Source organism: Phycodurus eques, chromosome 8, assembly GCF_024500275.1.
Source record: "Phycodurus eques isolate BA_2022a chromosome 8, UOR_Pequ_1.1, whole genome shotgun sequence".
NCBI classification, from domain to species: domain Eukaryota; kingdom Metazoa; phylum Chordata; class Actinopteri; order Syngnathiformes; family Syngnathidae; genus Phycodurus; species Phycodurus eques.
The window spans coordinates 20,200,544-20,216,514 of NC_084532.1; the positions used below are offsets into that span (position 1 = coordinate 20,200,544).

At 38.4% G+C, this 15,971-nt stretch overlaps 1 protein-coding gene across 1 annotated transcript in view; it reads left to right on the forward strand.

The window, feature by feature from the left end:
• hcn2b (hyperpolarization activated cyclic nucleotide-gated potassium channel 2b) overlaps positions 1-15,971 on the forward strand; it is a 34,503-nt gene that overhangs the window by 12,025 nt on the left and 6,507 nt on the right. The window contains exons 4-6 of the mRNA XM_061683142.1: positions 3,120-3,338; positions 13,520-13,666; positions 14,910-15,150. Coding sequence (XP_061539126.1) covers positions 3,120-3,338; positions 13,520-13,666; positions 14,910-15,150 — 607 coding nt within the window. The remainder of the gene's footprint in view (positions 1-3,119; positions 3,339-13,519; positions 13,667-14,909; positions 15,151-15,971) is intronic.

Genomic DNA, 15,971 nt, shown 5'->3' on the forward strand with positions numbered 1-15,971 from the left:
ACCATCGTAATAACAAATTACATTATTATTTTAAAATTTCTAATTAAAATGCACCTTTTTAAAAACAAACTCCTGCAGCACCTCCTCTGTGTCTTAGACACCAAATATATATACACCATATATATATAGAACTTTTACTCCAGTAACTGTTATGTTCCGTAAAATTAAGTGAAGGCACCTGTACTATAAATTTACCACAGTAGACTTGGTGAAGCAGCAATTGGTTCATCAGCCAAGCTGTTTTTTTGTACTCTGCTGGATAAAGATGGATGGATGGAACTGTAATACAATTCTTAGTGTTTAACAGTTGTTATTCTAGCAAGATACTGTGCAAACATTGCCTGAGTTGTAACATTTAAAAAAAAGAAGAAATCTCACTTTCTCTATCCTAATTGCAATGTAATGCATTTTTATTTTCTCAGTGTCCCCAAAAAATGTATGAACTCTTTGACTGTTCATTACTCATATATTTGATTTACATTTAAGTGTTTATTGACATAGATACAAGTCAAATAAGTTATTTTAGAAAAAAACCTTAAATTTAAGTTCATTTAATGGCATAAAAGAAAGCATTAGTCGAAACATGGTGTTTAATGAGAACATTCTCAATGTCCAAATGTTCACACACATACCATTTTTCATGTTGCAGACAGAGCAATGTTCTGGATGTCACTTGTGGGGACCACCACACACAGTGACTGCATATTACTCATATTCAAGCATTGTATTCTCAAATAAATTATGCAGTCTAATCACATGTATGCGTCTTATACATGCAATGCGATGCTCTCCAAATATGTTTACATCCATAGAGTTTTTGTATGCTATGGTCATCTCTTAATGTTGTTTATCCAGCAGGAGGGTGAATCAGCATGCTTACCACATTTGAACACCCAATTTATTTAATTAATTGGCTTTGTACCAAATATTTGTCACTGTAATGGGTGCATGCTAAAACGGTGTGTGAACCGCAGATGTTTGTACAATATCGGGGTGAGTGGTGCCAATGGAGGCCTTCCTCTTGTTTAATGAACCCACGACGGGGGAAATTCGCACCAATCGAGGCAAACTAGAGCAGACAGATGTACGCTCGTCTCATTAGCGCTTCTTCCCGCTCTCCCTTGTCAAGACAAAGCTGCATGTGGTGATGATGATGATGATGATTATGATGATGATGGTTCGGGTCTCCAACCAAACAATCACCAATACTTTCAGAGACAGTACTCTTGAAATCATGACTTCCTGGTTTCACAATGAGTAATCGAGAGTGCCATAGGAGGCAGGCGTAGGTCCTTGCATCCATTTTCTATAGGGCTTGTCCTTATTCGGGTCACGGGGGAGCTGGAGCCTATCACAGGTGACTTTGGGCAAGAGGAATACCCTGGACTGGTCACCAGTCAATCAAATGGCACAGACCTGTGAATATTTTCAGTTATTCTTTCGGGGCGTTGACTCGATCGCAACTGGACTCTTCTGATTGCCGCCTCTCATCAAACAGGCTTCATCACTTCATGGGTAATAGTAGGCGTCTCAAGCCTTAGTGTTGGAGTAGAGACCCAAATATTTATCACCCAAGATAGTTGCTCGCCCAACCTGAATGGTATGCAAAATGACGTTCGTTGCGATGCGCTGAAGAGCGGCCTTTGTATGCCAACAAGGTGGAAATGGAATATTCCATTTGTTTGTTTATTTGTTTGTGCAGGGCACATAAAGACAAACAAGCATTCATATGCACATTCACCTTTATGGGCAATTTCGCGTCTTCAATGAACCATCCAGTCATGTTTTTGGAATATAGGAGGACAAAACCCACCCAAGCACAGGGAGAACATCAAAACTGAGACTCAAACCCAAAAATCATAACTGTGTGGCAGTCGTGCTAACCACTCAGTCATTGGTGTCAGGTCAAAATATGTTCGGTATAAAGGAAGTGAATTTACTATGTTAGTTGGTCTAAAAGAAAAACATTTTGTGACTTTAATAGATGTTGTCAGTTTTAGGGAAACCTGAAGTTAACATACTCTAGCACCACTAATAAAGGAATGATTAATCTGTAAAGAGTTACTTCTAATTGAGGTTTTTAGACTTACGCTCACACGATTAGTTTTGATGCATTTTTCTGTAAATTGCCAGACAAAGTGGTTTTGTAGACTTCAGAATTCATTCTGCTGCTACCATCCTGAGTGACAGTACGTCATCAATAAAGACCAGTGAGCCCGTTCCAGAAGCAGCCATGCAAGCCCAAGCCATGACATTACCTCCACCATGCTTCACAGTCTAGCTTGTGTGTTTTGTATCATAACCAGATCCTTTCTTTCTCCATACTTTGGCCTGTCCATCACTTTAGGTAGAGGTTAATCTTGGTCTTATCAGTCCATAAAACTTTGTTCCAAAACTTTTGTGGCTCATCTCTGTACTTTTGTGCAAAATCCAATTTGGCCTTCCGATTCTTTTTGCTGATGAGTGTTTTGCATCTTGTGGTATGGCCTGTATAGTTCTTCTCTCAAAGTCTTCTTTGAACAGTAGATTGTGATACCTTCACACCTGCCCTGTGGAGGTTGGCAGTGAAGTCACTGACTGTTGTCTTTGGTTGTTTCTTCACAGCTCTCAGAAAAATGTGGATGGCTAAAATGAGCATTTTATGTGCCACTTTGCACCGAATCAAGTTGCTATACGCGGAGGAAAAGAAACTACAGGATTTAGTAGTCCTAGTACCATCGAGGGAAAACAGGGTTTTATCACACGCTCACTTGTTGTTTAGGCAGCTTAATGAAGGTTGTCTGACTATTAGTTGGGAAAGTGCTTCATATGCAGCAGTGCCCTCATTTTACATTTAAAATCGCCAACTATGAGGTTAATTTAATTGTGGCAGCCAAGATCGTGGTCATGATAAAAATTCAATTAATTGTGCAGCTCTACTTCGCCATGAGCACAAAACCAGCAAATGGGTGCGTTTTTCAGCCAAGCAAAGAGGCCACAAAAATCTGCAAACAGGCAAATTTGTGAATGCCAAACCACGACTACTGTATGTTGGGGTTCGCTGTGGTGCGTTGGTAGATATTCAAGGTGTTTGTCGTATCCGTCACAAGTAGGCTGCTTGCCTTTCCGTTCCCTTCCAGAACGACACGTGGAGCGAGCTCTACTCCTTTGCGCTCTTCAAGGCCATGAGTCACATGCTGTGCATCGGCTACGGACGCCAAGCCCCCGAGAGCATGTCGGACATTTGGCTCACCATGCTCAGTATGATCGTAGGGGCCACCTGCTACGCCATGTTCATTGGCCACGCCACCGCACTCATCCAGTCTCTGGACTCGTCCAGGCGACAGTACCAGGAGAAGGTAAGCACACTATCTGTTTTTTGTTTGGGTACTTTCCTTTTTGTTGGTCCTATGGACCCCATTTTCCTCCGTATTTACAGTAAATTTGAGTCATTGAACCAACTGTTTTGAGTTCTTAGGGTTCACTTTGATAAAAATGCATATTTAATATGGGACAACAGACTTTAACCCTCTGGGCTATATGCTGGCCACCTCGTTTCCTTTACATGTATTTATTTATTTACCATTTTAGCTGTATTAATGCAAACCTTCCCAAAGGTGGGAATTACAAAATCAGACAAAAATTTAATTTTATAATTTCCTATTTTAATGCTTTAAATATACGAATGGACCCTTTGGCTCTATCGTGGCCACTTTTGGCCAAATGAAACCCATTAAAAGTACATTTTTAAAGTTCTTGTTTTTTAATTGATTGAAGCATACAATTTGAGTGAAATGAGTTTCATTCTTGAAAATTGCAGTTTTTTACGTTTTGTTTTGTTTTATTTTTTTACCAGATTACATCATTTACAAATTTTTGGACAAGGAAGCATTAACATGTAATATTCTTAGTTTCTGAAAGAGGCATTTAATGGCTTACTGTACACCACTGATGCAAATGAGTGATACAATTTTGATTTCAAAAAGTGGAGATACCCTCTACTGACCATGTGAAAATTTAAGAAGTGGAATCTTTCTCTGCTGGCTGTAGAAAGACTGTACTGTACAATTCCATCACTTCAAACTTCATTTTGCCTTTGAGCAAAGCAAAGCAAAACAAAGAAAATTTATTTATATAGCACATTTCATACACAAGGTAACGCAATATGCTTCACATGATTAAACGCATTTAAAAACAAAGAAAAAAACAGCTTATAAACATGTTTTAAATGTTTATAATGTTCAAAAATACAATTAAAACAGCGTACAGTGCAAGAAATAATTAAAAGTGGAAATGCTCTAAAAAGCACGGGAAAAAAGAAGAGTTTTTAACCTGGACTAAAAACATGCACACTTGGGGCTGACGTCACTTCTGTTGTCAAATTATTCCATTTGTGTGCAGCATAATAGCTAAATGCTGCTTCACCATGTTTGCTTTGGACTCTGTGCTCCACTATTTGACCCGAGTCTGTCGATCTCAGAGCCCTATTGGTTTTATATGCCAGTAGCATTTCATTTGAGGTGCAAATGTCCCATGGGGATGGGACGTTTCGTGAGAAGGAAGGCTACAGTCCTCCTACAATTCTCTAATAAAGTGGCCTTACGGATGCAAATGGCTTCGGCCACCCAAGGAGAATTTGTTCCTCGTCTGAAGCGCAATCTACAGTATATATTTGAACTCATCACGAAAGGAGGGAAAAAACGCAGAATGTTGTGCTGATATAGTTTGCTGGGAAGATTTCCAACTATTAACTCTTCTCTCATATCCACTGTTTAGTTTTGCAGCCCTTTTTTTTTTAATTTGACACCTGTTCCCAACAGCGCGCACAAACCGCTAGAGTGCACACACGTAAAAAAAAAAAAAAGCAAATGCGATCTCCACAAAGACTTGGCTAAGCGTGTCCCATTTGATATGAGTTCAACGGTTTCCTCCTTTAATTCCAGCACTCTTTGAAAGGGACACCATGTGTTCCATTAATTGTACGCTCGTGGCCGCCAATTGCAAGGCCTTGGCCTGTCGCGTCACCTGTAGCGCTGATCAAAGCCGAGCTCAAGCCGGCTAAGGTTCCTTTTCAGCCCCCCGTTGCCTGTCTTGCAGGCATCCTTAGATCCTGGATGAGATGCTGCCTAATTGCACCTATATTAATGCTGACACACATCCTGTACACATCGGGGTGCTTTGTTGTCTGGCTGACTCCTCAGGCTATCGTTGAGCTGAGATTGATCCTCGCCATGTGTGTTGTGGCAATATTTTTTAAACACCGGGAAACACCAAGAGCTGTCTATTTAGTTTATTTTTTGCAAGAGGAGGAGGAATTGCGTAGAGCAAGCACGTGGAATGCAGTATACGAGACTAATAAACCACCACTTCATGACAAAGCTCAACTCAATTTTATTTATAGAGCACTTTCAAAATAACTATAGCTGAAACAAAGTGCTGTCCATAAATACAAAAATTGAACATAAGACAATCGAACATAACATAATTTAGAAACAATAAAACAAAAACAAAGTTCGAAACAATCAAAACAAATAATTAAAACAAATCTCAGCGAATGCAGCTAAAACTCAGTTCTCCCTTTCATGAGAGAAGTGTATTATTATTATTTTTTTAAATTGGTGTAACACCTGAATTTCCACTCTGGGGCTCAATAAAGGATATCTTATCTAATATCATGTCCAAATGTGAGTGTCCCAAGACCCCCTAAAAAGTGATTATGTGCTTGTCACTTTGCATACTTGTACATGCATGCATGAATTTTGTTGAATTTTTGCAATTCTGCCTTCTGAGCTTCAAGTCTTTGTCTATTATTCACAACTAATTTTACCTCACATTCTCATGTAAGCACACTTTTATGTCGTTTACTGCGCCTTTGGTCTTGTTTGTGAATGAACTCGCATCCAACTTGGTTCTATTTTCAGACCACCCCATGTCCCTATAATCCATGGAAGAAAATGTATCCTAGCTCGCCTGTTTGTGTTTGTCTGCTTGCACCCAAAACCTGTCAACAGATATTATTGGACCGTGGTGGACTTAATATGTTAAGTTTGAAAAGTGAGTCAAGCTTTTTTTCAGACTATTGTTTGTTAGTGGGTTAATTATTCAATTGGTAATTTGGTTTCTAAGTTAGTTAGTTAGTTACCAGGTGTAGTCTCCCACGCCTTGTTTCGAGTAACTGTAAACAATTGTATGTTTGCGATCCTGTTTTGTGAGACAGCACCTGCAGGGACCCACCTGAACCAGGAAATGGAGCTGAAGTGAAAAAAGCCTGCTGTGCGTGATATTTGGTTTGCTGAACTTTACCACCACCTACAGGTCTGCAATGTAACAGTACCACCTGGAGCGTTATGATTTTTCAGTCCGAGTCCGACATGTTTGGGATCGTTTGGCCGTAGAGGAGGTCTGTTTCTTTAGTTTTACTTCGGTCTTTATTTTTTACTGAACTCGCTTCTAACTTGCTTTTTTCAGACTTTTGACACTACTTTCATTGAGCTCAAAGTGGGGCAGTGAACAACCACATCCAGCAGACAGAGCTGAAGTCAAAAAAGGCTGCTATGAATGATAGTTCTCACTTGCTCTTACTTGTTTCCAAAATTTCAGACCCCCCAAAGTCCTTAATATAGTGTCACATTTTGGTGTTGCAGTCCACTTGCATTGGGGCTAAATAGGGGCAGTGACCCACCACATCTAGCAGATGGAGCTGAAGTGAAAAAAGCCTGCTTTTCATGAACAGTATCGACACAATATTTGGTCCGACTGACTGGTGGTCTGGTTTGTTTTTGTTTGCAGTGACTTTGGTCTTGTTTGTTAATGAACTCTGTTCCAACTTGGTACTATTTTCAGACCCCTACAGTTTCCCTGTTATCCCTGGGAGAAAATATATGCCGGTGCGCTTGTTTGTGTTCATCTGCTCGGTCTCAGCTACTGTACATCTAACAAAAACTGTCAACAGGTATAATTGGACTGAGCTGGAAGGTGTAAACAAATCCTATTGTGTTGTGTGAAGACATCCCCTATAGTGCAGTGTTGTTTACAGGTATTTCCCAAATGTGGTCAAGCATGGATCTCTGTTCAAAGTAGCTGCAATGTCTGTAAATGCGTCTGACATGTATTGCTGCACCATGTCAGTGGAATCCATTTTTGGTTGAGCTGCAGGCAAAGTTCTTTCAATAGTGTTTTTAAACCAAGTATGGAGGAGATAATTGGGCAAATAGTCTGTCTGTGGTGTCCACAACAGTCATTTCCTTTTGTTTCCATGAGCAATTAAACAAACATGCTGGCAGCTCATGGACAAGAACACGACCTAGTCGACATCACACGACAGATTTACGGGTTGGAATTTCTTGTATAAGATGTAGCGACAGCAAGGACTTCAACACTGGAAGTTAAGTCAACAGAGACAGCAAACGACAGCAACAGCGTTGTTGCACGTTTATAAAAGTTGGAAACATATTTCTTTGTCTATTTCAAATCTTTCTGAATATGTAATGAGATCCACAACAAGAACTGCAATAAAAATTTGACCTTGACAAAGTTTGTTAAAATGTCCTCCACCAAGGCCAAACATTGCCTAATTTAAAATCTAAAATCTGGTCTTGTCATTATTCAGTGTTAAAAATATGGAAAGTTTTACAGTGTTTACATAACTGGAAAAAGAAATGTCACGGTTCATTACGGTAATATCAAAATACATTGCACTACGTGACCCCAATCTAAGTAGACTGTGAATACTCAAAGTGAAAATGATAAAAAAAATACATATAACGTTGATACTGTATGTACCTTTATCCAGATCCACATAAAAATTTAATGGGTGTAAGTCTTTGTCTTCAGGCTTGGTGAAGCAGCATGTGGTTTATTGTTTAAGTTTTTTTTTCTCATACGCTATGCGCCAAATAAACCACAGGTGTCAAACTCAAGGCCCGGGGGCCAGAGCCGGCCTGCCGTATAAACAGTAATAAAGAGGTGCCTTGAGATACAAGTGACCTCACTTACAGGTTTTTAGAACCAGGGTTATAATAGTTTGGGATTTTCGATTTTAGTTTTTGTTTCGTTTTGACTTTTCTTTTTCAAATTAAGTTTAGTTTTTATTTTTTTAAAAATGCATCATTTTTTTAATTAGTTTCACTATTAGTTTTAAAATTTTTTTGTTCGGGTTATTTATCAAGTGTGAGATTAAAAAAAGAAAAAGATAACAGTAAGTAGTGTTTAATAAAAACTCAACAAAAAATGTCCTGTTGTTGGCAGTAGTTCAATCACCTGCTCCTTGTCTAGACAATATAAAAATACTCACACGCATATATTCTTTATCCTTTGCGGGAAAAAAACACCAACTAATGTAACCTCTGTACAGTTTACTATACTTCCCCCTGGTGGCCAAGGCGTGCACACCAGAAGGAGCAGCACATTGTGCATTGAACCGAAACAAAATAAAGGTGGCAAAAATGGTTAGTTCTTTACGTTCGATTTAAGAATGCCATTACTGTATATTTTTATTTAGTACTATATTACAGTGATAGTTTTCTTTAAAAAAAAAAAAAAAAACACTACACAGTCATGGGGGAAAGGTTGTAAATACTTAATGGAATTTCCATTCATTTCAATTAACACATTTTTCCTGAACTGGAGTGGAACATTACAAATTCCCATAATATATGAAAATACAGTATACCTCTGCAGTACACAACAAGGAGATAAGGAGGAGTACATTAGTTCGCGGGTCACATTGTCCATGAAGACTTTGTCGTCTATCTTTTCACATGGAGTTGACTGGAGCCTTCAGCTCACGTTCCTGCACGTCGTCATCCTTAGTCCCCGCATCCCACCAAACCTTCCTCGTCGATTCGCCCTAGTGTGTCGATTGACACACTATCTGCCAGCGGACATGGCAGATGGACATGGGACGCTGGCTGTTATGTAACCGCTCCCCCCCCCCACTTATGGGGCATCCTCGGAGGAGCTTGTGACCACCCCCCACGAGGCCAGCAGTGATGAGCACACGGTCACTAGACCTTGACACAAAAAGGAAGTGCTCAGTTCATAACATGGCCAATCGCTGAGGTCATACAGTAACACCTCAGGATGAAGCTGCATTCAAGAAAAATGGAAAGGCAGACGTTTTGGACCTCTGACCCGGAGAAGGACACTCAAAGTTGGATTTCACACTTCAAAAGTTGGGGAAAATCAATGTAGCCCTCTTGAAGGAGTATGAGGGCCACTCATCAAATTTTATACACGACTTTTCTTGTGGAAATTTTCTGTGCACAGCATTTCAGAAAATGAACACATGTATACATTTTAATTTCATTGTACCTGTGACAATGGCAAAGATCTATTCCATTCTATTTTGAATTTATTTTCATATTATGTTTTTCTTATAAAAATATGCCATTATTCTTATAACATGTTTCTTGTTAAAACAGTTTTGCTTTTATAATCTGCACACTTCTATAATTTTTCTTTATCTCAATTTTATTTTTAATTTCAGTACATAATGCTCATTTTTCCAAGATAAAAAACAAAACAAAACAAAAAAACCTGCCGTTTTACAGTACTGCTGACGGCCTTTGTGAATGTAAAACATTAATTAAAAGATAATATACAAACTGTTCTTCATGGAAAGTGGTGTAAAACTGTTGTTAAATCATATATGCGTGAATTTATGCATTTTAAAAAAGGAAACAAGCTTAGTTTAGTTATGTTGTCGCCATGCAAGATGACTTATCGAGGTCGTCAGCAGTCGTTCTTTTTTTCAACTGTATACCGGAATGTTGTGAGGATTTTTTCAACTTTTTTTTCCTCCAATGGATCCATAAACATACGTCAATCAGAATGAAAGCACAATTAAATGCAACCCAGCAGTCACAAAATGCCGCATAGTGGCGCTTAAACGTGACTTTTCCGCTACATCAACTTTTCGGAGCCCGGTTGGCTTTTGACTGACGCGGCCGCTAATCTCAGGCTAGTGCCGCGGAAATCACCAAGTCAATAAAACTTCCAACGACAACAACTTCTTAAAAGAGGCGAAGGCAGCAGCGAGCGAGCGAGCGAGCTGTCATTTGGCTTTAATTGAGACTGTCACACCCACTGACTCGCTGGGCTGCAAACACTTAATAGAGTGTCGCCTCCTTATCCCGCTCTGGCGGTTTTATTGACCAGCGGCTTCTCCGCAGTTACTGATGTACTGAAAACTTGGGAGGGTTCATCCAGTATGTTTTTTTTACTGACTATATGATATCATCACAACTCTTTGACAATAACACCGATAGAATTGTGCAATAATCAGTATATTGGAAGAAAACATTTGAAATGTATCAGAACTGGCTGTTACATATGATCAGATTTGTCTGGTGATTTGTCTGGTGAAGCAGCACGTGGTTCATTGTCCAATGTTAATCAGTCACAAGACCTTGAATATGGCATTCTACTTCTGCTCTATGTAATTTCTCGCGTTCCCACATGAAAAAACCGTTTCCCTGCGTTTGTTACAGTGATATTGAAAATATTGCTGCCCGTGCTTCTTCAAATAGTGACCTCTACCGTGCCCAAATCAGTTACCGTGGGGACATCTTTAACGTAACTAAAAGCCTTCCTCAAATAGACGCCTCCTTTTTCCTGTTTGGAAAAAAAGGGGTAGTTACTGTAATTACCTCCATTCATAAACGACTTGTTAAATTGTTTACTGATGATCCTATGCGAACTCTGTTGCTAACCAAAACAACAGCACATACCAAGTAAGCATTGGGAATTCAGTTATTTGAGTTTTTTTTTTTCTATAGGACATACTGTCTATGAGGATTTACCTGAGTAGTTTATCTGAAGTTTATCTTTGCCATCAAAGTTTAAATTTGAAAAATTGAGTGTAAAAAAAAAAATCTGTATCTTAAATTTAAATTTTAACTCAACCTATTTACACTAAGTAGTTTCCACTGACTTTTTTAACAGTAAAAAAAAAACAGATGTCAAAAGATTTGGTGAAAGATTCGGCGAGAAAACAAAATTCTGACTCAGATGGCACAAAAATGGATCTAACAGAATTTCTTTTACCATCAAAGAATTTAGTGCAACATTTTCGAAATCCGGATGGCACACAAATACCACAAGATCAAATAATAATAATAATCTGTCAAATTAGAACTCAGATAGCACAGATATACTTCCATAGAGATTTACTGCATATATTAAAGAGCAGCATTAAAGTCGATTTTACATTTTGTGGAGACGATTGTTATTCCAGTCTGGAATCACTGCACAATGTTGTGTTCATCCATGTTTGTATTTTATTAATTCCGTCCATTCCCTTCCTTCTGGATTACTATTTTTTTTTTAATTCTATTTTAAACTCAACTGTTTTTTTTTTTAATCATACAAGTACTGTATACCATTGTTTAATATTTTTCCCACCAATAAATGCCCCCCAAGCGATGCTATCAATTAAGACTGATTGACAATTGTAGTGAATAGTTGACTTTCATGTAGTTCAACAAGAAGCTGTAAGGAAGATTTGATGTCAGTAGTTGTTGCGGTTGTTGGACAGCAGACGTTGTCCCTTGACCCGCTGCTTGGAAAATACCACTCATCCAATTGACAGTTGATTCCACAGAGATCATGACTCACACTGCGTGACACGCACACACACAAACACACACGCAAACACAAACGCGCGCACACACATTCGGTCGAGAAAATCCTTACCTTACATTTTAGAGCTCCAAGAGATTTCTTGTCAGCAGTCTTCTGGTCTCAATTATCAAGCAGCCCTCCTGAAAACTGTGATGTATCACTGTATTATATAGCTTAGCAAGAACCCTATTGATTTTGAAAGCGGTCAGACAACAAAAGAAGGTGGCCCAGTCAAAATCAATGCGCAAATAGTACTTCTCAGAATTCCGCTAGACATTTTCTTCCTGATGCTCTTACATTTTTAAAGGATTGTTTTATTTTGGGCGGCACGGTGAACGAGAGCGTCAGCCTCACAGTTCTGAGGACCGAGGTTCAATCCCCGGCCCCGCCTGTGTGGAGTTTGCATGTGCTCCCCGCGCCTGCGTGGGTTTTCTCCGGGCACTCCGGTTTTCTCCCACATCTCAAAAACATGCATGGTAGGTTAATTGACAACTCTAAATTGCCCGTAGGTGTGAATGTGAGTGCGAATGGTTGTTTGTTTGTATGTGCCCTGCGATTGGCTGGCAACCGGTTCAGGGTGTACCCCGCCTCCTGCCCGAAGATAGCTGGAATAGGCTCCAGCACGCACGCGACCCTTGTGAGGATAAGCGGCTCAGAAAATGGATGGATGGATCGCTGTTTTGTTTTGATTGGTGCAAGAATTTTTATAAACACGTTTTATAAACACATTTTATAAACACATACAACACAGAAGTCTTCTGATGTTTTTTTTTTCAAACTTAGAAGAATGACTACTGTATATTTGCTATTTCACTGCAAGAATCCGATTGATTTTGAAATATATCAAGGCGGGAATTACAAACAATTCCAAATAACAGTCAGTGTTGACACAAAACCTTCAGGTTTCTGTTAGAAAGCAAAAAAAGTCAGTACTAGAACATCTTAAATTTATTTGGGCTTAATCGGAGGCACTATAAATGGTGGCAGGTGTGTGCTGACTCATTTAACATGAAGCTGATCGCCCCACGCGTTCCATTTATAAAAGGGTGTGCACACATTATTTCAGTTGTTTATTTATTTTTCCTCCCCACTCGATATTATTTTAAAACATTCAGTTGAATTGTGCAAGTTCTACAACTATTAGTAAGTAAGTTCATGATTATTGGCTAAAAACAACAAAGTTTATCAGTTAGAAGATTAAATATCTTGTCTTTGTATTGTATTCAATTAAATATAGGTTGAAATTGATTTGCAAATCATTGTATTCTGTTTTTATTTGTTTAACACAGCGTCCCAACTTCATTGGAATTGGGGTTGTAATTCCAGGGACCAAAATGAGTTTTAAGATTAATTTCTAATGCTCTGTTCCAAGTGACTGTGAACAATGATATGTTTGGCAGCTCAATGTTTAGTATTAGTGGACAGTAGCGGTCATGTTAGTCAGAAGACTTGGAGACTGCACTGTTTGCCATACTGTTAATGATGACAATTTTTCCTGTTTCTTACAATAAATATTCCCACTTGGAGTTTTCAGGTTTGTATTACAGTAATATAGAACATATTGCTGTAGTATATTTGCAACCATACTACAGAAACAAGGAGGAAAACAACCTTTCATGGCAACAAAATTATACAAAGATAAAAAAAGAAAAAACATAATGGTGTAACAGCACGACCTGCATCTTCTCACAGCAGGTTTTATGTTTTCACCTCATCACTTGGAGGAATAAACAGGTCACGGGCTTCTCATGTGGATCCATGTGTGTAGCTTGACTATCATTATCACTTCTTGTTTTTATGTATACTACCTCAGCTCATCAATGGAACACAAATCTCCTGGTGAAAAAAAGTGGTGTGCTCATGTCCTCCTCCTCCTCCCATTTTAACCCCCCCCCCCCCTTCCCCCTGTGGCGTTCAGTACAAACAAGTGGAGCAGTACATGTCATTCCACAAGCTGCCGGCAGAGTTCCGGCAGAAGATCCACGACTACTACGAGCACAGATACCAGGGAAAGATGTTTGATGAGGAGAGCATCCTGGAGGAGCTAAATGAGCCTCTGAGAGAGGTGGCTAACACGCACACACACACGCGCACACGCACACAAACACACACACACACACACACACACACACACACACACACGCACTGATTGTCATTATAAAGTGTAGTCAGACTCTTTAGATGCTGGCAAGCTGCTTGAATATTGATAGAGTTACACCTACTGTCACCTCATATGTCTCTTATTAAGTTCCTTCTAAGTAGTAAGAGGTAGTAAGTAAAGGTTTAATATTTAGAGGTCCAATCCAATATAATTTAAAATATAAATCTTATAATTTTATAAAAAGGCAAGGGTATTATATTATGCATGTGCATAATTCTATAAATTAAACATATGAGAGCAGATTAACCAAAATTTAAAATATATACATTTAATATTTAGATGATCTCTTTTCTCTCTTTGTTATTTTATTTGTCTTACTATACTTCATAAATTATCCTGCAGGACTCACTAACCATGCAAATAGAGTCATGGATTTACGAGAAAAAAAAAGTGTAATATTTTCGTAAAATTCTGAAAATAAAGGCGAGGTGGAAGCAATAATTTGAGAGAATGAAGTCGTAATGAAACAAAATCATCAAAATAGAAAAAAGTAATCATCTCATTCTATGAGAATACTGTAACTCAAATTGTTTTATGAGAAGAATTTGACTAGAAAAAGAGTAACAGAATAAAGTAATGATATTACAGAAAAAAATATGAGAAAATATCAAAATCTTAAAGTAATAAAGTAGTAATTTTATGATTTTGAAATGTAATTTTACATTTACAATAATAATAAAAAAAATCAAGAATAAAGTTTTGATATTACAAGAAAAAGCTTAAGTAAAAGTATGTCTACTAGAATAAAGTCATAATATTACAGACAATTTTTTTATGAAAGATTATTGTATATGAAACATTATTTTTTTAAATTAATAAGTAAACTTTTTGCGGAATCAAGTAATATGAGAATAAGTCATGGTTTTTATTCTGAGACTGTATTAGAAGATAGCTTTTCATGAGGACAAAAGTAATAATTTTACTCAAATAAATTGAATTTTTTTTTTAAACAAAAAGCCATAATCTTTTAAGAAAGCTAAATATTACAGAAAAAAACCCTATATAAAATTGTCAATTGACGAGAATTGAGTCGTACTAGTCCATGAAAATAATGTCGGAATCTTAGAAGTCCCAATTTCCCCAAAATAAAGTGATATTCCATTTACATTTTTGTTCTAACGGAATGTCGGTCGGTGTTCTCCGTCAGGAAATCGTCAACTTCAACTGCCGCAAGTTGGTGGCGTCCATGCCGCTGTTCGCCAACGCCGACCCCAACTTCGTGACGGCCATGCTGACCAAGCTGCGCTTCGAGGTCTTCCAGCCGGCCGACTACGTGGTGCGCGAGGGCACCATCGGCAAGAAGATGTACTTCATCCAGCACGGCGTGCTCACCGTGCTCACCAAAGGCAGCGTGGGCATGAAGCTGGTCGACGGCTCCTACTTCGGAGGTAGGCGTGCGTATACTGGAGGAGCCGTTTCAGCATTTATTCGAAATCCTTCACATCAGACTGAAAGTCCATGTACTAAAACGTGCTTTTTCCTGCCTAGTAAGACAATTCAGCAAACGATTAGAATTACTGTGTCTTACTAGTACTACTACTATTGTTTTACTTTTTTTTCAACTACTAGTGCCCTAGTCGTGTGGACCTTAAGCCCAATCACGTTATGTCCGTTGTTTGTTTTTACGTCCCCTCTCTAAAAAATAATTTTCAATTCAGTTGTACAGGTTATAGGTTAACTAGTAGTGGATTTTCTTTAAATGAGCTATCTGGTTCTCATTTTTTGTATATCACAAAAACGTCACCTTCTTTGTTAAGAATTATTGACTGTGTTGATTGTGTTAACAAGAATAAATACATAGGTTAAATATATACTACTGTTTTTTTTTTATTAATTGTATGATTAATTTTGGTGATGGGTTCCTTTTTAAAAAAAAAAAATAATATGTATTTATTTTTTTGCTTGAGCACCTGCCCCCAAAAATATCTACGCACGTTCCTGGAACATGTATGACATACGGTATCTTCACACAACTAGGACAACTGCATGTTAATATTGAGGGAAAACTGTGCACTAGTTGACAACTATGTGTGGGACTAGCACTACTTAGTGACATTATACAATCGTACTAGTTAACATTTATGCGGTTCACCACTAATACTAGTACCGGATAGATGTTACCTCGTGCAAAGTATTGCCTCACTAGTAACATAGTTGTCCTACTAGTATGCCTACGTTGTCCTACTAGTGTTCAGAAAGATCATACAGT